Source organism: Barbus barbus (assembly GCF_936440315.1).
Source record: "Barbus barbus genome assembly, chromosome: 41".
Lineage (NCBI taxonomy): Eukaryota > Metazoa > Chordata > Actinopteri > Cypriniformes > Cyprinidae > Barbus > Barbus barbus.
Genome location: NC_136719.1, coordinates 3,173,008 through 3,199,022, shown reverse-complemented (window position 1 = coordinate 3,199,022; position 26,015 = coordinate 3,173,008). Strand labels below are relative to the sequence as shown.

At 39.8% G+C, this 26,015-nt stretch overlaps 1 protein-coding gene across 1 annotated transcript in view; it reads right to left on the bottom strand.

Annotated features, from left to right (window-relative positions):
* The window catches only part of LOC306860984 (NACHT, LRR and PYD domains-containing protein 3-like), a 41,775-nt gene that overhangs the window by 3,841 nt on the left and 11,919 nt on the right, over positions 1-26,015 (bottom strand). Inside the window, exons 5-8 of the mRNA XM_079403024.1 lie at positions 17,850-19,730; positions 16,100-16,243; positions 3,350-3,487; positions 3,016-3,183 (exon numbers count right to left, since the gene is read on the bottom strand). Of these exons, the coding sequence (XP_079259150.1) occupies positions 3,016-3,183; positions 3,350-3,487; positions 16,100-16,243; positions 17,850-19,730 (2,331 nt within the window). The remainder of the gene's footprint in view (positions 1-3,015; positions 3,184-3,349; positions 3,488-16,099; positions 16,244-17,849; positions 19,731-26,015) is intronic.

The following is a 26,015-nucleotide window of genomic DNA, read 5'->3' as shown; positions in this document are numbered from 1 at the left end:
AAAAAATACTGATACTTATATGAATTTGTAACATTGTTACAGATAAGGATATAACTGTACACACACGTGTATTTATATATATGTGGCAGAGTAGTTAGATCCTCCCTGTATTCACATTAGAATGTTGTTAGCCTATCAGTGGGCATAGGTGGGTTTATAAAGGGCTGATTTGTGCCAGTCGGATGTGTCGCTCTCAGGTGCCCCCGCCCCTTTCTGGTATTGGCGTTCAACTTTGTGTGCTGGTTAGCAGTGTGGCTAATTTAGTCACGGCTCGCTTTTGTTTGACTTCGTGTGTCGATTGGAAGGGTAAGTATTACAGCAGTGTGGTTTAATGTCTGTTAATATTCAGTTTGTTATATTAATGCTATCGTTTTGTACTAATTATAATTGTACGAAATGTCAGCTGGTTAGTGTTTGCGACGTGCGTTCGGTCGGACTGCCTACACAGGTATGCGTAAAATTGTGTATTAGAGGCTTTAGCCATATGCGAGAGCTTAGTTATGGTTGTATTTTTGTTGCAGCATTCTGTTGCTACAATAGCAGTATTCAGTATATTCTTGCTGCTATCAGCCCCGTGCTTCTACAGTTTTGCATCATTGCTGGCTCTGCTTTGGTGTGGCGTTTGGCTGCATTCTCCAGTTGTCTGTTGATGTCAACTTTTCGCTCTTCTACTGTTCAGCGCTCACGCCAGCTCTGTTAACTTAACGTGGCTGATTGCTGTTCCAGTATGTATAAATGAAACCTGTTTGAGGGTGACTGGTTTTATATATTTGGATTCCCTTTATTTAATGACACGTTATTGTCTCTCTTTCTAGTAACGTGTTGGAGGGTTCCTGCTGCAGTGCGTGTGTTTTAGTCTGAACATCAGTACCCAGAGATACGCTGCTGTCTTGTTCCTTGTTGATTTGTTTATTTTGTGTATCCATTTCATTTCTTTTGCATTGTTAGTTTTTCAATGTTGGATGGTTCATCTTGGCTTTATATTTTAACATCTGTTAATCTAAGGCCTCATTGGCCTCTATACATTAAATGCTGAATGCCTGGTGACCTTATTCATTTAGATGTGTGATTTGGTTGTTTATTTTCTTCTGATCTGTGTGTAGTCCATTTTGTGTGCTTTATTAAGTTGATCTGGTTTATTTAATTGCAGGTGCTGTGTGTCCAACAAACAAAGCAGGGAGGCAGATTTTCCACACGTGTGAGGTGGTGCTGTCTTGTCACCGTGTGCAGTGGTGTGCCGTGTCGATCACCAACAGTGATTTCACTGGGTATTGTGTGAGTGTGTGAACGTGTGCACTGATAGTGTGTGATAACTGAAATGTATGCTTCTTTAGGAGATTGATACCAGTTGGCCACAGCCCTGTTTCTTTTTTTTCTTTGTGTTTGTGTATTTTGGGAGGGCAGCAGCCAGTAGTACCATAATTTTAAGGTTGTTGTTTATGTGAGTCTTTTTAATAAACTTTATTAATTGAAATAATAAAACAAAGTATCTTTTCATACCCACGTCTCTCGCTCGTTTATTCTGTAGAACTGAACCTGTTTCCTTGAGTAGTACCTGAGGGTGCGTAGTATTTCCCTGGGTGCAAGTCCCAGGGTGGCGTAGTCATATCTCCATTGTCACCACACCTGTTGTGCAACACCACTCTGCTACATATACTTAATAAATAATCGCTTGACAGCACTAATATATAAATCAGAACTGCCTTAATTCTTCGTGGCATAGATTCAACAAGGTGTTGGAAACATTCCTCAGAGATTTTGGTCCATTTTGACATGATAGCATCACGCAGTTGTTGCAGATTTGGCGACTGTACATCCATGATGCGAATCTCCCGTTCCACCACATCCCAAAGAGCTCTATTGGATTTAGATCTGGTGACGGTGGAGGCCATTTGAGTAAAGTGAACTCATTGTCATGTTCAAGAAACCAGTCTGAGATGATTTGAGCTTTGTGACATCATGGTGCATTACCCTGCTGGAAGTAGCCATCAGAAGATGGGTACACTGTATTCATAAAGGGATGGACATGGTCAGCAACAATACTCAGGTAGGCTGTGGCGTTTAAACGATGCTCAATTGGTACTAAGGGGCCCAAAGTGTGCCAAGAATCTATCCCCCACACCATTATACCACCACCACCAGCCTGAACCATTGAGACAAGGCAGGATGGATCCATGCTTTCATGTTCTTTACGCCAAATTCTGAGCATACCATCTGAATGTCGCAGCAGAAATTGAGAATCATCAGACTAGGCAATGTTTTCCAATCTTCAATTGTCCATTTTTGGTGAGCCTGTGCGAATTGTAGCCTCCGTTTCCTGTTCTTAGCTGACAGGAGCGGCACCCGGTGTGGTCTTCTGCTGCTCTAGCCCATCTGCTTCAGGGTTCGAAGTGTTGTGCATTCAGAGATGGTATTCTGCATACCTTGTTTGTAACGAGTGGTTATTTGAGTTACTGTTGCCTTTCTATCATCTCTAACCAGTCTGCTCATTCTCCTCTGACCTCTGACATCAACAAGGCATTTTCGTCCACACAACTACCGCTCACTGGATATTTTCTCTTTTTCTGTCCATTCTCTGTAAACCCTAGAGATGGTTGTGCAAGAAAATCCCAGTAGATCAGCAGTTTTTGAAATACTCAGACCAGCCTGTCTGGCACCAACAACCATTCCACATTCAAAGTCACTTAAATCCCCTTTGTTCCCCATTCTGATGCTCGGTTTGAACTTCAGCATGTCGTCTTCACCACATCTAGATGCATAAATGCATTGAGTTGCTGCCATGTGATTGGCTGATTAGCAATTTGTGTTACCAAGCAATTGAACAGGTGTACCTAATAAAGTGGCCGGTGAGTGTACACACACACACACACACACACACACACACACACACACACACACACATATATATATATATATATATATATATATATATATATATATATATATATCTGAAGAGTTTTTTTTTTTCTGGGAACAGAAAAGGTGTAATTATTTGGAATTCAAAAGGGTAAATACCTCAGAATCTGCAGTTTACAGTAAGGACTCGTCAGGCCAGCAGAGAGCAGCTCCATTCCTGAATACTGCTGATCACTGTTATATGGTTCTCTCTGCAGGTAATTTGATGGTTGTGAAGATAAAGTGAAATCTTCAATTGATTTATCTAGGAATTTGAAGATAGCAAGTCTAAACAGAAAAAGGGGGAAAAAACAATGTAGCTTTTCAAAAACACCATAATAGTTGCTTTTTATGCATTTCTGATTGTTTAAATGTAGCTGGACCATATTTTTAAAAACACTGCAGTTGATACCATCAGTACCTAATTGTTTTACTATAAAAGCAAATCACATACCTCAGTCTCTTGAGTTGACACTGTGGACCATTCTCTCCTGATTCCTGCAGGTCCAGCTCTCCCAGAAGAGGGTCTGATGATTGTAGAACTGAAGGTACACTTTCACAGCATTTATCTGTGTGATTACACCATGTAAGTCTATAACAGAAGAAGAGGAGAAAATAACACACTACAAGTCAAAAGTTTTTGAACCATAAGATTTTTTATGTTTTTTGTTTTTTTTAAGGAATTCTATTCTGCTCAACAAGCCTGCATTTATTTGATCCAAAACACAGCAAAAGCAGTAATATTGTGAAATACTTTTTACTATTTAAAATAAATGCTTTATATTTGAATATATTTTAAAATGTAATTTATTCTTGTGATCAAAGTTACATTTTCAGCATCATTACTCCAATCTTCAGTGTCACATGATCCTTTAGAAAATCATTCTAATGCACTGGTTTGCTTTTCAAGAAACATTTATTATTATTATTATTATTATTATTACCATATTGACCCGAATATAAGACGACCCTGATTATAAGACGACTCCCCTTTTTCCAGATGTACCCTTTGGAAAAAGGCTTTTTGAAAAACAAATCTTGTTCTTTTTTTTTTTCTCTCTCCATAACATTTTTTTCTTAAATTATTTTCATATTGCATATTTTTCCTATTTTAATTTTTTTTGGAAAGTATGGCAAATACTGGTAAAATGCACCAACAATGACATTTAAAAATATACACTTTTTGATATACCATAAAAATAACAGGTAGCTCATCTGAATCTTATTAGGCTAAGTGTGAAATCTTAGTAGTGAAATCTTATTATAGTCTTCAAATCTGGGTACTGGCTTATGTTTTAAAATCACTTACAGAGGAAGTTTGGTCCCATCAGGCTAACATGACAGTCACGACCATTGTAAGCATTCTCTTTTTATTTTGTTTTCACTCGCGATCTTTACAACACACATTACTTTACATATTTCATAACACACTCATTTTATGCGTTTTTGGCGCCACTTGAGAGTTCTCCCTCTCACCATCTTTAAACCTTAGGAAGACATTATGCCATAAAAATGGACTCTTCTCTAACTAATTAATACAAAAACCTTTCTTTGAATGAACACATATCCTTCAGGTCATTGTGTACATTATTACTGTTCTTGTATATGTTCTTGTGTATTATATACTATTTTATGCATGCTTATGATACATCACTAGTTAATATCACCTCACTTATACCATGTTTGGTCTCTATCAATTCGTCTTTGGATGATCTAATTGAGAGTAAATATTACATGTTGACCTATTACACCTATGCAATATATTAGTGTCCTAAGAATCTTAAATAGTTTGTGCATTAACCCCAGGCGAATTACATATGCAAATTACCATGTTCAGAGACAAAGAGTCTGAAACTTTCCCTCCAAAAATTCAAGACACCATTGGCTCTTTGACACCCCAGAGGTGTGACCTCTATATCAGATAAAGCTCTCCTCACACCAGTATCCCACCGGCAGTCTGCGGATCTATTAGATTCTGGGAAGATGAGGATGTGAGCTAGAATTCTTCTGGACCCTGAAGTTTTTGTGCCAGGCCTTGCGGCCTTGTCTTTCCATTCAACTAAAGATCCTCAGATCTTAGCTGATGTCTCTTAACCTCTTAAGACTCAGGAAAAAAATTTAGGGAATTTATTCCCCCCCATATCTTTACATTGCTTAGACCATTACAAATAATGTTAAAAAAAAAGTTACGCTATGTCCTCGGTAGAGGACAATGGAACTCAATCTCTTAAAAAAAAAAAAAAAAAGACATGAATGAACATGCATAGGCAAAAACAATTGATTTTTTTTTTTAAATCACCAATACATTTTTAGTTTTCAATATTTTTTTTTTTCTATGAAAAGACGTATGAAATCAACGTCCTGTTTCGTAACAGAAAGTCATATATTCATTTGAAACCCCAGACCATTTTCCTGAGATGTTGATTTATGACACACAGTTTAAAAATTAGACAGATTTAAATGATAATTACTAAATATTATCATATTTCCATAAGAGTGTCACTAAATTAATTTCAGACATTTTTGAAGACCAAGGAGTGAGAGTGGTCCTGGTGAAACATCCAATCATTTGGTATCTCTGAAAAGCCCTGTGGCATGCAGAGTGGTGTGAAAAAGTGTTGGCCACCTTCCTGATTTTTTTTTTTTTGCATGTTTGTCACACTTTAATGTTTCAGATCATCAAACAAATTTAAATATTAATCAAAGATAACAAAAGTAAACACAACATGCAGTTTTTGAATGAAGTTTTTTATTATGAAGGGAAAACAAAATCCAGGACTTTGACTAGGCCACTCCAAAGTCTTCATTTTGTTTTTCTTCAGCCATTCAGAGGTGGATTTGCTGGTGTGTTTTGGATCATTGTCCTGCTGCAGAACCCAAGTTCGCTTCAGCTTGAGGTCACCCAAGTTCGCTTCAGCTTGAGGTCACGTTTTGTCTCATCAGTCCACAGAGTATTTTCCCAAGTCTTGGGGATCATCAAGACGTTTTCTGGCAAAACTGAGACGAGCCTTTATGTTCTTTTTGCTCAGCAGCGGTTTTCGTCGTGGAACTCTGCCATGCAGGCCATTTTTGCCCAGTCTCTTTCTTATGGTGGAGTCATGAACACTGACCTTAACTGAGGCAAGTGAGGCCTGCAGTTCTTTAGATGTTGTTGTGGGGTCTTTTGTGACCTCTTGGATGAGTCGTCACTGCGCTCTTGGGGTAATTTTGGTTGGCCGGCCACTCCTGGGAAGGTTCACCACTGTTCCATGTTTTCTCCATTTGTGGATAATGGCTCTCACTGTGGTTAACTGGAGTCCCAAAGCTTTAGAAATGGCTTTATAACCTTTTCCAGATTGATAGATCTCAATTACTTTCTTTCTCATTTGTTCCTGAATTTCTTTGGATCTCAACATGATGTGTAGCTTTTGAGGATCTTTTGACCATGTGGGTTTGGATTTTGTTTTCCCTTCATTAAAAAAACCTTCATTTAAAATCTGCATGTTGTGTTTACTTGTGTTATCTTTGATTGATATTTACATTTGTTTGATGATCTGAAACATTAAAGTGTGACAAACATGCAAAAAAAAAAAATCAGGAAGGGGGCCAACACTTTTTCACACCACTGTATAGTCTCAGAGAAATTCACTAAAATATAATGTCCTCATATGAGGCCGCAGGGTCTTAAGAGGTTAACTCTTCACTTTTCACCTGGGAAGAAACTCCCAATCACCATCAAGTCAGAATATTTTTGGAATTCATCACTCTTCAAACCAGGAAGAACGATGATCGCAAGTCCAAAACCTTGAAGCCATCAAGACTTTCATCTGAGACTGCATCCGGACACTCGTCAACGACCAAGGCAATGCAAGTATCGTACATTTAATTAAACGAAACAGAGGTTTAGTATAAGCTATAGACCCAGTTATAAACGGCGCTGATGGTTTTACTCCGGTGGTTAACTGACTCTTTTCATAGCTTCATTCTCTGGTTTTCCTGATGGTTTCATCCATCAACTCTCATTTGCCCTTTCCCCATGTATGAGTGATTGTATGTAAGTTTGTTTGTGTAGACTAGTTTGTGTTAGTGTTTAGTCAATAAAACTCTTGTGCACAAATTACATGAGTTTCTGATTCTGCCTTGCAAATTATGGCTCGTTTACACTGAGCAGTACGGTTCAGTACAGTACGGTACGGTATGCAATTATGTCCGTTTCCATTGTCAGAAGTTGCGAATGGTACCAAAATAGCGAACTGTACCATACCACCTTTTTAGTACCCTTTCGTTGGGGTACCTAGCACAGCAAAGGGTACCAAAAGGGTGGAGCTAAACTCATTGCAGAAATTGATTGGCTTACTAGAATTGTCACTTGTGCGTGATACAAAGGGATAAAGCTTCTCCCTCACTTGTTCAGCTCTGTTGTGTTTTGCTTATTACATCAGAGTGTGCAAACACACAAAAATATATAAGTGTATTTTATACTTTTATATTTTCACACAGACAATATCTGTTCTTGTGGACTTGTGAAACGTCATTGCCCAAAAACCAGTGTAATTTTCAAAATATTACTGTTATTGTCATGAAATGTAGTTTTAAGAGTTTTTCAGGCGAGAATGTAGATGTTTAAAACTCAAATCTGCAGTTTATTTATAAAAATATAGCGCCTATCTGAGAATTTGCTATGCTGATTTCAAAGCTCCAGGCGATCGCCGGGTGCTCCGTGCTCATATATCCGCCTCGAGCAGCCTTACGCTCGGCTAGTCCTTCTGACATTTGCTCTGATGTCTCTGTGGTGGTTAAACGAGAATCAATTCATTTTGTGTATATTTAACAGGCATTAGTGGTCTCCTGAATCTATTATTTGTTCCTGATCATATCGTTTTGACTGAGCACAAAGATTAACTTATTATTACTTAATATTTATTTTGAACTTTACCGTAGTAACTTACAGCACTGACTGTAGCAAATGTTTGACTGTGAATTGTTTGCTTTTGTCTTTATTTCCTCTTATATAAGCCTCTTATACTTTGTACTTATACTTTTATAATGGCTATTATTGTTCATTAAAACTCACATAAAAGAGGCAGAGTTGTGCTTATTGTCACGATTTATTGTCGATCGCTACTTTCCGGCATACACCACGCCTATAAATTAAAGGGTACTGTTGGCAGTGGAAACACAAGCCTGATTAAGGTTACCCGTACCAAATCATACTGTTCTGGAACTGTACTGTACCGTATCGCACAGTGGAAACGAGGCATTAATATCCCTTTACGATTTTTGATCCTCACTACATGCTCTAATGCATTTATACTTAGGAAAGTATTTTCTGTGGCCACGAAAATATCCTTTCTTAGAGTTGCTATGAGTTTACACTGAATGTTCGCTGGACGAACAGATTAGATGATGGCAATTTAATTCTGCTACAGTTACTACTGGCGGCTGATATAAATAATTGTAATTAATCATAATTAATTGTAATTGTTTATGTACATTTCCCTTTTGAGCTAATTTGCTACAGAAATGGTGGAGAACGGTGGCAATCATTTAAACATTTTTTGCAAACGGACTCAGTATCAAACTTGTGTGTTTGTCTCATAAATTTTATTAACATCTTACACATGAAGTTTCTGATAAAATCTGATAAAATCAAACAGACTTTAGCTTGACTGCACCTTACTATGAGCAGTAGAACGTTTATCAATGCTAGAATACGAGTTTAAATCGTACAATAAGGAACTAACCTGATATTAGAGAAGAAATCCTAATTTCTGTTGTTAGTAGAGTGTAAATCTTCTCTGACAAATAGATTAGCAGCCCGTATAGATGGTACCAGACTAAATTAATCTGATTTTGGGGCGAAGAAATCCCCATTTCAGCTTTAAATGTGTAAGTCTTCTCTGATGAAGAAACCTCATATTAGAAGCCCACATAAATAAATTAATTAATCTGATCTTGGGCGAAGAAATCCCCATTTCAGATTTAAATATTTCACGAGTTCACACTTACATATAATAATAACGGAGCAAGTTTATGCGTATTTGGCGTGCTGTCCAGGGGGAGGGCTCCGAGCTCGTTAATCATTCCCGAGCCCGGGGTACTCCCCTCGACCGGGGAGAGGGTACGAGCTCGGCATTTAGCCCGGACCCAAAGTGCTCCCCCCCTGAGTGCTCCTCCCCGTGCTGGGGTAGGAACCGGCTGTGGTGAGGAGTCGGGGTGGTGGAGGGATGTCGGAAGACGAGAGATAATGACGGTAAGACTGCTTGGTTATTTATAGGGATTCTCTCTCGTGCTGATTGGATAGGTGGTGTGATTGCTGATGATGAATTGGCCGTGTTAATTATCTGCGCGTGCTCCTCCCGAAATTTGTTAATAAAACATCACGTAAATCTTCTCTGACGAAGAAATCTCAGATTAATGGCACAAATTAATCTGCGTGGCGAAGAAATCCCACTTGCAGGGATATTAAAACTGGGCAACGAAGAAATCTTGCTACAGGATATTTAGTTAAATGGTGATTTGAACAATGTTCCTCATCTCCCAGAGTTAAGGCCTTCTTGTAACCTTCGCGTATCACTGTAGTCACTGAAGTGATGCAATTGAATAGCAAATTAATGGTGTAATTCTAGCCTAGCTAACTAGTAATTGCCATTGTCTGTGAAGTGAATGTGCTGTTTTGATTTGTGAAATAAGTTGATACGTCATAACTGACTGCACGTGAATTCCCATGCATGTTTACAGCAGCGCAAGTTCTGCTCCACTTGTTCCACTGCTCCAGTGTTGTAAACTTGCATCTGTCTCTTAGCAACATCTGACCCCGGGAGTTGAGAGCAGCCTTTTCCGGTTCAATCTGATAACAGCACCCACGCCACAGACCCTTGTGTAAACAAACAACTGAGTGTAGCCAAAGCTAACTCTAAGCCCTTTACCTCAACTGTTAGCTGTTAGCATCCGACTAACTGACACTGTGTGAGTGTAAAGTGTAGCATCTGAACCACTCCTCTCTCTCTCTCCTGAAGTGGAAGTGCCACTTCATGGTGCGGAGGTTGCCAGCTCGACCCAGTCAACTGCCCGATTGGTGCAGTTCTGGAGTTTGTGCAGGCCTGTTCCTCCGCAGGGTTGACCCACTCCACCCTGAAGGTCTACGTGGCAGCTTTACCGGCCTACTGCACCCCTCTTGGTGGCCAGTCAGTGGGTAGACACCCCCTAGTTATATGTTTCCTCCAGAGGCTGAGGACTCCGGGCACAGAGCTTTTGCTATGTGGTGGATCAGGATGCTATTCCATAGCCTCGAGTCCTCTGCTCTCCCCTTTCCTGGGGATCAATACTCACTTCTCAGAAGTTGGCCTTCGGGACGCAGGCCCCGTCCACTTTAGCCACTTGTGGCCTTTTTTCTCTCGCCCTAGCTGTGCTCCATCCACACTAGGCAGGGATTTGTCAGTCTGGCGGCGTAGGCATCTCGTTCCCCTAGCGTTTTCGGACGCAGCTTAAGTTCCTAAAAAGGAACGTCTCTAGGTGACCTATGTAACCCTAGTTCCTTGAGGGAACGAGACGCTGCGTCTCGATGCTACACTTCCAGCATCCCTGCCAGCGCTTGCTTCATTCCTTGAAGCTGAAGCCGGTTCCACTGCACGTGCTTTTATGCTTCCTGGTCATTACATCACCTGCCCGTGACGTCTCGCCCATCCTTTGGACAGATTATACTTGTTTCAGAGTGCGGTGACGCTGGAGACATTCCCCTAGCGTTTTCGTACGCAGCGCCTACTGCCTAGTGTTTCGTTGAGGAATGAATCATTCACGTAGTTTCATTTGTAAATGAAAACACAACACGCTCATTTATCATCATGCACTGGCATAAATAGCCTACAATCATAAAGTATTGGCATAATTGTCAGGCGTTTACAGTATTTGCAAAATATATGGTAGCAAATAGCATAATTATACAGAATGTTAATTAGGTAAACGATACACGAATTGAAAGAGGAAATAATAATATATTATATTTAAATGAAATTAAATGTAAAAATATAGTCCTAACAAGTTAATATAACCTAATAATAATACTAATAATATACAAATATTAAATTAAATTTTTAATGTTAATAAAAATATTTTCTCCATCTCTGATAATCCCGGGTTGCTATGGTCACGCAGGTTTGTTTACCCATTAAACTCATGGCCACAAGAGAAATATGTCGTTCCCTCGACATAAGTCATGGCCACGAGAAATGGATGTTGTTTCCACGACATAAGGATGTCATTACCTCGACAAAATGATCTCATGGCCACGACATAATATCACGTTCCCACGAGTTAATATGATGTTCCCACAAATTAATATGTCGTGGCCATAACATATTATCACGTTCCCACAACTTAATATGTTGTGGCCACGACAAAACTAACTGAATCAAAGACGTCCCCTCCCGGTCACCGTCCGTAGGCAACTGATAAAGAGAGAGAAGTTGAGTAAGAGAATGAAAATCCAAAGGATGCATGGAAACAGAGGGAGGATGTCTGAGTGAAATACTGGTGTGATGAAGTGACCCCTGGCAGACAAGGGCCCATATTTATCAAGCTTCTCAAAGTGCCATTTTAGTCTTAAGTGCTGAGAATTCATGAAATTTACCCCTACATTCAAACTTAAAGTGGACCTATTATGCAAAAATCACTTTTATAAGGTGTTTGAACACAATTGTGTGGCTGCAGTGTGTGAAAACAACCAGCCTATGATGTTAAAAATCCACAAACTAATTTTATTAAATAAAATCAATAAATCATGAACAGTCTCTCCAAAAGAGCTGTTTCAGATTCTAGTTATATCTATAGAAAGCTTGACATGTCTACTTTCAAATGAAGTCATATCGATAACAAATATTGTGTGATAAAGTAATCTGTATGAAACCAACACAATGTTCAGTCTTTCCCATCTAAACTCATTATCTGTAAGGTGATCCTGTCCACGCGCGGCTCTCGCCTTTCATATGTAAATATACAAATGAGACGGGAGCACATGTAAATGCCCAACGTAAACAAAGGAGAGTCCTTCATCGCGGCTATTGTTCGTTTCTGGAAGAAGACGCACTGAGAGGAATAAGGCAGAATTTCCCTCAAAAGAAGAATAAGATTTAATCCGGTGGAGGAGATAAATCTGATTAGTAAGTAATGTTTAATTTTTTGCATTAGTTAACGTGTTATTGTGACAAACTTTCTCAAACTACAATTCCTGACTAAAGTGTTTGAAGTCGAGTGAAACATTTTGAATATGATAGGCAATTCATTGTATCTAAATTTATTACGACGCTATGATGTTTTCATGCTGGATGATATAAAACAATAGCCTATATATAAAAAAATGAGTACACCGTAACATGATGAATGCTACGCATCTAAGAGTGTTTAGATCATGTTTATTATTAATACTCAGTTCACAAATAGATTTTTATAGCGTGCTAAACAATAATAATTTGTTTCTAAGATATAAAATATCCTTTTTTATGATAGTACAAAGCATGCGTGAGTCTATGGCTACAAAATCATATCATACAATAAAATCATAGTTGGGTTTTTCCCAAACTATAATTCCTGACTAAAATGTTTGAAATCGAGTAAAACATTTTGAATATGGATAGGCAATTCAATGTATTTAAATTTCTTATGGCACAATGATGTTTTGATGCTCTATATAATATAAAACAATAAAAGTAATATTAGTGTACACTGTAACATGATGAATGCTACAAATCTAAGTATGTTTAGACAATGTTTATTATTAATAGCCTACTCTGTTCAAAAATGTATTTTAAAAATGTGCTAAACAATAATAATTATTTTCTCAGTTTTTTTTCACGATAGTAAAGCATGTGAGTCTATGACTACAAAACCTATATATATATATATATATATATATATATATATATATATATATGTATACATATATATACAGATGCTCCATATATTAACATGCTCACAAATGTTTTTTTCACTAAATATTCATGGACATTGTCACGCCCTCGCATAAAGCTTGTCTATAACAAAACATGTCAAATAACAAAATATTTTTTTTCTGTGAATGAGTAAGCAAGATGATTTTCACATCATTTTGACATGAATATTCTAGCCTACAAGACTGATTACTCAAAAGTCTTATTGAGAACTATTCAGTATGTGTTTTATGGCCTTATTTCAGCTACATTTCCCGCCCAAAACTTACTAACCACGCATAATCTTTTTTTTTTTTTTTTATGCAAATGTATACATCAGTCTTGCTCACATATTATTGTAGCACAGTTTGTGCTGAATACACAAGGACCTGTATTAAGGACTGTAAAGAGATGGACTAACGAAACAGAGCGGGCATTACAAGTAGGGCTGTATACCTTGGAGAACCTGGCGATACGATACATACCTCGATACACAGGTCACGATTCGATACGTACCTCGATACAGAGCTGTCTCGATACGATTTGATACATTGTGACACGATTCGATACGATTCAATAAAAATACATGGGCCAGAGCCAATTGGTTAATGCTGAACACATTTACTCAACAAACAGAACTCTGCATTTTTCTTCAATTTATTGAAGACAAAAGTGCATTATAACAAAGTGCATTTTGCTTAAATATTTGCAACTTTAAGTGCTCTGATTAATTGTACACAAATTGTATTAATCTGGAAATTACCACAAGTCAACATTTAACTTTCCAAGGGTACAGTCTGAGCTCACACAAGCACAAAATCTTCTTCTTATTATTCTTAACTTCTTATTAAATCTTCTTATAATTCTTTTTTGTGACACTATGTACTGCCATAACATATTTCACTATGAAATCACTTAAATGCTACATCTTGCTTTAACATTTTCCATGAGTTTTTTGAAACTCGCGAGCGCCGCTGCGCCCCCTAATGGCTGGGCGGAGTATCGATACTAAGGGCTAGAATATCGATACTGTATCTTTTTTTATTATATCGGTATGTATCTAAGAATCGATATTTTGAGCACACCCCTAATTACAAGCCTGTTTCGAATGCACTGATTAGAATGTTTTTGAAGCTGCTGCCAATGATCTGAACGAGCTCACAGAGAGTGTAACATCCTATATCAGTTTCTGTGAAGACATGTACATTCCTACCAGGACTTATTTAACATTCAACAACAACAAACCATGGTTGACAGCAAAACTCAGACAGATTCGCCAGACCAAAGAGGAAGGGGAACAGAGTCTTGTACAATCAGGTCAGAAACACACTGAATAAGGAGATCAGAGTGGATAAGAGGAGCTACGCTAAAAAGCTACAATACCAGTTATCTTCCAATGACACGGCTTCAATGTGGGAAGGCTTAAAAGACATTACAAACTACAAGACACCATCCCCCAGCAGTGAGGTTTATCAACAACTTGCTGAAGACCTGAATGAGTTTTATTGTAGGTTCAAAACCGGTCTCACACCCCACACCCACTTTGAACATCTCTCTACACAACCGTTAACACCTCCAGCTATCCCCCCTCTCCACCACACCTGCACTTCAAATCAGTTTAGAAGATGTGCGTAAGGTCTTCAGAAAGAACAAGAGAAGACACCAGGCCCAGATGGTGTCATATCAGCCTGTTTGAAAACCTGTGCTGACCAGCTTGCCCACATCTTTTCACAGATCTTCAACAGATCACTGGAGCTGTGAGAAGTCCCTTCCTACTTTAAACACTCCACCATCATCCCTGTCCCAAAGAAACCCAAAATCACTGGACTTAATTACTACAGACCTGTTGCTTTAACGTCTGTGGTCATGAAGGCATTTGAAAAACTGGTTTTGGCTTATCTGAATGACATCACTGGACCCCCTGCAGTTTGCTTACAAAGCAAATAGTTCTGTACATGATACAGTCAACATGGGACTGCACTTTATCCTGCAACATCTGGACAAAACAGGGACTTGTGTGAGGATCCTGTTCGTGGACTTCAGTTCGGCCTTCAATACCATCATCTCAACACTCCTCCAATCCAAACTAACCCAGCTCTCTGTTCCTAGCTCTGCCTGTCAATGGATCACCAGCTTTCTGACAGACAGGCAACAGATAATAAAAAGAAGCACTGGTTCTCCTCAGGAATTTGTTCCCTCCCCACTGCCCTTCTCCCTGTACACCAACGATTGCACCTCTAAAGACCCCTCTGTCAAGCTCCTGAAGTTTGCTGGACAACACTACAGTCATCGGCCTCATCAAGGACAGAGACGAGTCTGCTTAGAGAGGTGGTTTAAGAGCTGGCTGTCTGGTGCAGTCACAACAATCTGGAGCTCAACATGCTCAAAACAGTGGAGATGATAGTGGATTTCAGGAGAAACCCCCCTGCACTCCCCGCAACTCACCATCATGGACAGCACTGTAACAACAGTGGAGTCATTCAGGTTCCTGGGCCCCACCAGCTCTCAGGACCTGAAGTGGGACAATCACATTGATCTTATTGTCAAAAAGGCCCAGCAGAAGCTGTACTTCCTTCGCCAGCTGAGGAAGTTCTACCTGCCACAGGAGCTGCTGAGACAGTTCCACTCAGCCATCATTGAATCCGTCCTCTGCACTTCGATAACTGTCTGTTTCAGCTCAGCTACCAAAACTGACCTTAGAAGACTACAGAGGATAGTCCTGACTGCTGAGCGAGTCATTGGTGCAACCCTCCCTACCCTCTAAGAACATCCAGAGTGAGTAAAAGGATTGCAAAATCATTCTGGAACCCTCACACTGTTGTCGTCTGGTCAGCGCTACAGAGCAGTGAGCACCAAAACAGCCAGACATAGGAAAAGCTTCTTCCCTCATGCCATCTACCTCATGAACAGTTAAATGCCCCCTCCCCCCAATTATATTCAAATTCCCTTGCATAATTTGTATATAGCACAGCTTTGAGCCAAGCATTTGTTTACTCAAGTCAATTCTTAGTTATTGTGAGTAATTGTCAGAGGCTTGATAAATATGGGCCCAGAGCACGTCTTTCCTCTCAGGTCATTGTACAAAACCTGAATGCCAGTTTCCCAAACAAGAGAAAAACAATCATGACACTGGCACAATCCCACCTCTTCACTGAATACCAAAACAGGCTTAACTGGCATGGGCTAGATGGATTGGTTTTTGTCAGTGCTGTAAAGTGTACTAAATTTTGAAAAAGACTGTGGCAGGGGTTGACTGGTCAATTTATTGGATCATCAGTACATAATTTTTGAAAATCACAAACCTCTCCAGTTGACTCTGTGGACTGTTCTTTCTGTCCTGCAGGTTATTGTTACTCAGGTCCAGCTCTCTCAGAAGAGAGTCTGATGATCGTAGAATTGAGACCATAATTTCACAGCATTCATCAGTGAGATTACAGCCTGCAAGTCTATAACAGAGGTAGAAGAGAAAATAATTAACAATAAGCAATTACCATTGATGATTATGAAAGTTAAAAACAGTACAGAAAATAGCTTACTTCTAAATTATGATGTTTTTTACATAAAAATATGGTAACGCTTTAGATTACAACCCGCAACGTACTGCGTAATTAAACAGAATTTACAGTGTAACTTTTTTGTAATTATAGTGTTCCTTTTCTGTACCTCCATGCAGGTATAAGGGAATAATATGTGAAGTTTGGGGAATAATGTTAAGGTTCCGTGGTTGTAGTGATTCACAAAGACGAAGGAGTAGACGAAAGGAGGATTTAATCAGCATCAACGCACGATTTACAATATAAAACATTAAAGCAAGACAAAGATAAGGTGAGAACTGAGGACTTATAAAGGAACGGAAACAAAGGAGCAAATAAGATGATTGATTAAACAGATTGAATATTTTGGAAGTGAATTCTGGAAGGTGAATATGAATTATTGAATTTTTAATTATGAAAATGTGTGTGAAATATTTTAAATTGAAATATTCACAGCTTAAATAAACAACTATGTTAAATTTCAGGACCTAAAAATGCAAGCCCTAGAAATACAAGGCATTAAAATGCAAGCACTGTTAATTGCAATGCATTTTTTTTTTCCGATTTGTGGAATTCAGCATGCTTTGTTTCAAAAACTATTGGCATTATTCTGCTTCCATAATTTAGACCAATGTTTTAAGGGAATTTCTACAGGAAGTGCTTGAAATACATAGAGATATCGTGGAAGGATGTTCCAGTCATCCTTCGAGTCAATTCTATGACTAAGGCCAAGGAAAGAGATGGCATTCCATCTTTGTATATCATCTTTGCCATACATACTTTTAAAGGTCTTTTAATGCTTCTATTTCACACGCAGCCTGATGCGTGAGAAGAACAATAACAGAACATGACAGAGTTTGTGTTTGAAAGTGAAACACACTGGAATGAATACTGAAAATGCAACGTGAGTCTTTGCGCTCTCTGCCATCTCTGATGTAACCATCCATGTTTCATTTACATTAGCACTGTTTTGGAATAACTGTTTAAAAATGCTTAAAATTATCTGATCTCAAATAGAGAAGCACAATTAAGTTAAAAGGATAAAATAGAAATTGTGCTTTATTAATTTTGTGTTAATTGTATTAAATTATATTAACATGTTAAGGATTTTTAAATTAATCACATGTGTTAACGTTAACGGCCCTAATTTTATTGAATGTAATAATACAAGTTTTTATGGAAGAGCTATCGCTTACACTATAGTTTCTATGTAGGACCTACAGGTAGTTTTTCATTGCTAACACTGCTTCTCTCAAGTAAAAAAAAAAAAAAAAAAATGCAGAAAGAACATTGTGTGGACAACAAAATACCAGACCAGTGGTCAGAATGGCTTCAGAATTTAAAGTAGCTATGGAGATGTGGTTTACCTGAACTTGAAAAATAAATGGTTTAGGGTGAGTTTGTTATGTCATGTTTTTTCTATTACTTGTGACACTTGGTTTATCACAGTTTTTCAGAATATCAAGTTGTCTTACTGTGCATTTAAATTAATATTGAATCACGTCATATCAATACTCACATAGCTTTTCTGCAGTTGCTCACAGCTGGTATCAGTCTTCTTCTACCCTTCTCTGATGTGTTGTATTTATTGAGGTCAAGCTCATCCAGCACCTCCTCTGACATCTGAAGCATGTAGGCTATTGCTGAGCAATGAGCAAGAGAGAGTTTATCTTCTGAGTGTTTATCTGATTTCACAAACTCCTGAATCTCTCTGTACAGAGTCTGATCCTTCATTTCAAGCAGACAGAGGAGCAATTTAATAGATCTGTTAGCAAAGAGATTACGTCCATCTTTGATTTTGTTTTTAATGTACAGTGTAGTATTTTTAATGCTCTCCGAGCTGTTCTCTGTTCTTATCAGTAGATCTTCAAAGAGTCTCTGATTTGACTCCATTGAGATGCCTAGCAGGAATCGGAGAAAAAGATCTAGTTGTCCATTTTCACTCTCAAGGGTTTTATAAACAGCTGTTTTTAGTAGTTCACAAAGAGAGTTGTCCTCAGACCTGTACCTTTCATATTTATGACCCAGAAATAACTGCAGTATTTTTGTGTTCTTGACTACATGGGAGAAAAACACATAGAAAGCAGCAAGAAACTCCTGAAAGCTCAGATGTATGAAGCTATAGACTTTTCTCTGATGAATCACAGATTCCTCCTTGAAGATCTCAGTGCAAATCCCAGAATACACTGAGGCATCAGTGATGTCTATGCTGCTCTCTTTCAGGTCCTCCTCATAGAACATCACATTGCCCTTCATCAGCTGTTTGAAAGCCAGTTCAGCAAGTTTCACAATCATTTCTCTATTTGACTTTAGGAGCTTCTCTGGATCCTTCTCTTCATACTTCTGATTCTTTATATTTGTCTGAATGAGCAAGAAATGTATGTACATTTCAGTGAGAGTTTTGGGGATTTCTGCACTGTCATTGTGTTTCAGGTGGTTTTGAAGCACAGTGGCTGAGATCCAGCAGAAGATGGGGATGTGGCACATGATCTGGAGGCTTCTTGCTCTTTTAATATGTGAGATGATTCTGCTGGCTTGATGTTCATCACTGATTCTTTTCTTAAAATATTCCTCCTTCTGATGGTCATTGAATCCCTGAATTTCTGTCAGACGGTTGATGTATTGGGAGGGGATCTGTATGGCTGCTGCTGGTCTGGAGGTGATCCAGATGTGAGAGGAAGGAAGAAGATCTCCTTTTATAAGGTTTGACATCAACACACTGACAGATGAAATCTCAGTAACATCAGAAACTTTCTCAGTGTCTGAAAATTTCATTGCAATTCTGCTTTCATCCAGACCATCAAAGACAAACACAACATTACATTCATCATAAATATCTGAATCCAGATCATGAAGTTCAGGATGAAAGTCCAGCAGAAGTCTGTGAAGACTGTACTGATGATCTTTAATCAAGTTTAGCTCTCGAAATAGAAGCACAAACATGAAATCTACATCCTGATTGGCTTTGCCCTCTGCCCAATCCAGAATGAACTTCTGCACAGAGACGGTTTTTCCAATTCCAGCGATGCCTTTAGTAAGAACAGACTTTATTTTGGCTTTCCCCTCACATCCTGGTTGATGTAAGGGTTTAAAGATATCATTGCAGTAGATTGGAGTGTCTTGTGGGTGTTGTGGTATCTGTATTTTCTCCATCTGTACAACCTCGTGTTCTTCATTCACTCCTTCACGCTCTCCTTCTATGATGTAGAGCTGTGTGTAGATCCTGTTCAGCAGGGTTTGATTCTTTTGTAATTTGATTCCTTCAAATAAGCTCTCATATTTGTTCTTCATGCATGTTTTGTGAGTGTCTTTTATTCTCTGGTGTCTGATGTTAGTCTCCACTAAGTCTCCACTGCAGGTTAGATGATTACCAGGTTTCACCAGATCATTGTGTTCATCACTGGAGACACAGCAACAAGAAAAGCAGAATAAGAAAGAGAGAGAGAGAGAGAAAAAACTTTGTGAAAGTACAGAAAACTAAAATCTATTATACAAAAAATATACAGTGCCTTGAAGTGTTTGGGTTTATGTTGCTACCTTATGTTAAACTGCCTTAAATTAAATTTTTCCCACATCAATCTACACTCCATATACCATAATGACAAAGAAAAAAACAGATTTGTGACAACTTTGCAAATTTATTAAAAATAAAAAACTGAGTACATTGCATAAGTCAGGGGTGGCAAACGTCGGTCCTGGAGTGCCGCAGCCCTGCAGAGTTTTGCTTCAATCCTAATCAAACACACCTGAACAAGCTAATCAAGGTCTGAAGGGTTACTAGAAAGCAGGCAGGTGAGTTTTAATTAGGGTTGGAGCTGAACTCTGCAGGGTTGTGGCTTTCCAGGACTGGAGTTTGCCACCCCTGGCATAAGTATTCATACCCTTAACTCAGTACTTAGCCAAAAGGTCAAAATAACTGCCTGCAGAACTAAGAGACAGGATTGTGTCAAGATTTGGGAAAGAAACCTCATTGGTTGGATAGTTTTTGAACCGGAGGCGTTTTTTTAAAAATGACACTTTTACGCGTGGCGTTTTTAGCGTCGGTGTGCACACTCACATTGGTGCCCTTTGTTTAGTCACGAGGCGTTAAACGTCGGCGAATATCGCGTGCAAAATTCGTCCCGGTGTGAACAGGCCTTTAGTATTCTTTTTGGTCAGCAGTGGCTTTTGCCTTGGAACTCTCCCATGGATGCCGTTTTTGCCCAGTCTCTTTCTTATTGTTGAATCATGAACACTGACCTTAATTGAAGCAAGTGAGGCCTGCAGTTCTTTAGATGTTGTTCTGGGTTCTTTTATGACCTCCTGGATGAGTCGTCATTGCGCTCTTGGAGTAATTTTGGTAGGCCGGCCACTCCTGGGAAGGTTCACCACTGTTCCAAGATTTCTTCATTTGTGGATAATGGCTCTGACCATGGCTCGCTGGAGTCCCAAAGCCTTACAAATGGCTTTATAACCCTTTCCAGACTGATGCATGTCAACTGTTTTGTTTCTCATCTGTTCTTGACTTTCTTTAGATTGTGGCAGCATGCTTAAGCATGCTTTACTTTGTCAGACAGGTTCTATTTAAGTGATTTCTTGATTCAAAAGATCTGTCAGTAATCAGGCTTGTGTTTGGCTAGTGGAATTTAACTCCGCTTTCTAAAATAATGTGGTTAATCACAGTTCTTTCATGATTTAACAGGAGGCGGCAATTAATTTTTCACGTAGGGCCAAGTAGGTTTGGACAGCTTTTTTCCCTTTATAAATGAATCAACATTTAAAAACTGCATTTTATATAAACTTGCATTATCTTTGTGTAATATTAAAAATTTGTGACAAATATGCAAAAAATGTAAAAAACAGGAAGGGGGCAAAAACCTTTTCACAGCACTGTATACCTGTGGTATAAATAAGCACCTGTATTTTGACACTGTTCACATTTTCAAGCAATGTCTGTTTATGCATTTCTGCCAACATATGTATTCTCATTTAAACTCACCTGTCAGGACTAGGGTTGGGTATCGTTTGAATTTTATCGATTCCGATTCTGCTTATCGATTCCGATTCTTTTCGATTCCCAGTTTCGATTCCAATGTGATAAAATAATGATATCAAACATTTATCCTGTGTCTCTTTTTTGCAAACCATATTATTGGAGCTGAATACCATGGACAAAAATGAACAGGCTACATAAAAACTGGACTCTTTAAGTGCTGTTTGTGTGCAAAATAGAACTGCATGATTCTGGATAATTTTTTTTTTTTTATTATAATTTTTTTTTCTTAATGGAAGTTGTGGTTCTCTCATGATTCTGCAGAAAAAAATATTAGACAACTAAACAAAATCACATGTAATTTATGAATGACTCTCTCAAGATGTACTTGTTTCATTACTGGATGAATCAGCGTCCTTGAACGAATCTCTTGTATGTTTCAAAGACAAATACATTTTAACAGACCCTTTTTGCCACCTACTGGTATGTAATCATTAAATCTTCATTTGAAGTGTCAAATTACTTTCAAAAGGAGAGGCTACCGTACATATCGGAGTTTAGGCTATATCTGAACTATAAATTTTATAACAGTGCTTCTGTAATTTGAATGTTTGTAACACAGAAAAAATGATACTGTGTGGTTGAAAAGGCTGTGAAGCGGTTTCATTCATATACATGACAGCTGCTCTCTTTAGGTCAGCAACAGTGCGAATGCAGATTTAAATGTTCAAATCTGCTGCACGGACGAACCAAGTGATCACAACATTGTGATTGCACGCGTCAAAGGTTGAGGAATGAAACAGATGAATCTATTAAATTAATGTCATGTTGGTGGTGACACCTCTCTTGCAACATGTTTAGCTATCACATATATTATACTTAGCTTTTTTGTCTTTTGATCGCAAATGTAGCGAAACTTTGGAGCGCTTAGATTAGCGAGCAAGGTCCTGGCAGATCGCTAGGTCACACCGGTCCTCACAGATGAAGAAAAAAAAGCGCATAGAAATCGATAGGCGGAATCGAAATTAATTTGACAACAAGTATCCGATTCCTGACCTTAAGTATTCGATTCTGGAATCAGAATCGATTTTTTTATTCCCAACCCTAGTCAGGACTCGATAATAAGGACTGCCCAAAAGACTAAGACAAGCGTAAAAGTGGAGAGTTATGTGAGAAGTTTTCTGTGCACACACAGTCAATCGTGTTTCAGACAGCGCGCAAATACCGATTTGAGTTATTTTTCTCTTCTTGTTTGTGCTTGGATGAACAAATAGAGACAAAATTACATAAAATGTGCGTCTTAGCAAATATCATAGTAAACACAGTCGATTAGGTCTGTGTCTCAACATAAACACATGTAGGCTATATTAGTATATTGGATCCGTGCTTTTCAGTGGCAGCTCCAGGATTTTTTTGTTAGGGGTGCTAAGGGGGGGTGGGTGGGGGTTAGGCTTAACAGTTAAGAGGGGGAGCTAAAAAACTAATTAAATTGAGAGAAAGTAATGAACGCCTAAACTTTATCTATTCGTTTTTTTTATATGCAGCAGCTTCAAAAAAGGCATATTTTACTTTTTTTGTGGTATTAAACTTCTCAAGTGCCACTTAGTAATATACTAATGCCAAATATAACACTTACAAAGTGACACTTACGAATATAGAAAAGAGAGAAAGTTGGGATTTTTTATTTTTTCAATTCAATAAAAAAAAAAAATCAATTCCTAAAACTATTTCCACATGGGCACACATTGCGGGTGATATCCTCCCCGTGCTGATTTGCATGGTAATGTGTTGATGATAGCCAGAGAGAAGCATCAAAAATTGGCAATATTAAGAGGATTTAGCATTTCTAATTAATGTAGGCCTGTTACATTCTTCTTATTAGGCCTATTAATATTATTAAATTACTTTTATTATTAAATTAGGCTACATGAAATTATTGCCCTGCGTGATGCGCTGTGAGGAAAATAAAATAGGCTATTAGCTTACTCCTCATTGAAAATGTCTTCTTTAAAAAAGTTTTTTTAAAACAGGTCTATTAATTTATACAATGTGTTACAAATCCTGGCCATGCACTTCAGTTTACTCACCACCAGAGGTCACCCGCTCACCACATGGACTTTCACACTACACAGCACATTGGACTCCATTTCCCACCATCCATTGCACTCACTAATCACTCACAGCTGTTCGCACTGATCACGCCCACACCTGAGAACCATCTCGCAATCACCATCACCCAAACACACACTATTTAAGCCTGGGACTTGCTCTTGCTCGCTGCCGAGTATTGTTAGCCTAGTCTGCATACAAAGCGTTTCCTTAGTAGTCTTGTCTTGTTTATCTTGCCGTGTCTGACCCTGCCCGTGTTTCTGGATTATTCTCTCTGCCTTGCCCTGTCTGGATTTGGTACGCCGATCGTCGACCCACGCTTGCTCCACGGATTGCTCTGTCTTGCCTCTGCCATACCTGTTTGCTGTCTCTCGACCCTGCCTGTATGACCACGTCTTTTAATAAAGCTTTGCAAATGGATCCGCACGTCTCACGTCTCGTCACTCCCGTAACAGAATACTCGGCCCAACATGGATCCAGCAGCTTTTCTGACGAACTTCGGTCAGGTATGGATGTAGCCTTCTTATTATTGACCCTTAAGCAAGGCACACGATCCCTAGAGCATTACATCGCTGAGTATTTAGCTTTGGCTAATGACTCACATCTACCGGACTATCTGTTAATAGATTTCTTTTGTGAGGGCATTAATCAGCCACTCAAACAGCAGTTAATCCGTGAGGGTCCTCGTGCTTCACTCACTCAATTTATGGACTATGCTTTGCTGTGTGTGGGCTCTTCATTCACTGTGGGTGTCGCAGAGGAACTCAACACCGCAATCACTCGCAAACTAGCAGCCACAACACCACCCTGTAGCATCATTTCTGCCAGTCACGAGCCAAGTCGAGTCCCAGCCTACTTCAAAGAGCCAAGTCAAGCCACAGCCTGTGTTAACCAGCCAGAGTCTGCTCACGTCATGCCTGCCCAGCCAGAGTCTGCTCGCGTCATGCCTGCCCAGCCAGAGTCTGCTCGCGTCATGCCTGCCCAGCCAGAGTCTGCTCGCGTCATGCCTGCCCAGCCAGAGTCTGCTCGCGTCATGCCTGCCCAGCCAGAGTCTGCTCGCGTCATGCCTGCCCAGCCAGAGTCTGCTCGCGTCATGCCTGCCCAGCCAGAGTCACACCACGTCTCAGTGCTCCAGCCAGAGTCACACCACGTCTCAGTGCTCCAGCCAGAGTCACACCACGTCTCAGTGCTCCAGCCAGAGTCACACCACGTCTCAGTGCTCCAGCCAGAGTCACACCACGTCTCAGTGCTCCAGCCAGAGTCTCTTCACGCCGCAGCTCCTCAGCCAGAGTCTCTTCACGCCTCCGCCGAACTGCCAGAGGCTGTTACCACAGATTCAAGGTCAGTCCTTCGAGTTCTGATATCCAGTGTGATGGACCCACCACTGATGTCGGTGCGAGTAGCTGGCATTCCCAGGGCCTCAACCCTGGCTGTTACAGAGACTGTTCCCCTGACCTCAGTGCTTCCCGTTATGGCGGTCGCCATTTTGAGTGTATGGGCTGCACACTGTGCTCCTGAGGCCTCTCCTGTCCACGAGTCTGTTCCTGAGGTCTCTCCTGTTCACGAGTCTGCTCCAGTGCCTCCAGAGGTGGCGGCTTCGGCTGCAGAACCTCTCGAAGTGGTGGCACCTACACCCGTACCCCGAGAATCCAGTTCTCAAGTCACGGCCAGGAGTGCCGATCCCGTATCCCGAGAATCCAGTTCTCATGTCACGATCAGGAGTGCCGATCCCGAATCCAGTTCTCCAGTCACGGCCGGAAGAGCCGATCCAGATCCCCGAGAATCCTGTTCTCCAGTCACGGCCAGGAGTGCCGTTCCCGACCCTCAAGCGTCCGCGCTGCATGAGCGCCCTCAAGCGTCCGCGCTGCATGAGCGCCCTCAAGCGTCCGCGCTGCAAGAGCGTCCTCAAGCGTCCACTCCTCCTGAGCGCCCCACAGAGGCCACTCCAGAACTTCCGGTAGCTCAAGTAGCATCCCCTTTTTGAGGCATCTACAAATATTGTATCACTGAGTATGCGAATGATATTATATAGTATGGTGACAAACCATTCGATGTACACCCCTGATGAAAATCCACTTAAAATTCAAAGAAAAAATTATAATAATCGCCCATAGGACTCTCAGACAGTGAGAAACAAGAATATCTTGTCTTGATGAACCTCAGCTCCAAGTATCATGTATGAAGGAAAGCAGGCTCTACTCATCATCTGCACAGTGCCATTCCAACAAGTTTGCTGGTAGCAGCCTCATGCTGTGGGACTGTTTTTCAGTTGCAGGAAATGAGGGACTGAGAGAAGAAGGAAAGCTCAACACAGCAAATTATGGAGATTATGAAAGCCTTGGTCAGAGCATTCAGAACCCCTGACTGGACAGAAGGTTCTCCTTAATGACCCTATGCACACTGCTAAGACAATGCAAGAGTGGACCAGCCAAAGAGTGGTTTTTAAGCCAATCAAACATATTTGGAGATGTGAGGAGAAGATTGGCAGATAACTGTCAAATGTAGTTTCATTTTAACCTAAAAGACTTGAGGCTGTAAAGGTGCTTCAACGAAGTACTGAGTTAAGGGTATGCAATGTAATTAGTTTTGTTATTTTTAATAAAT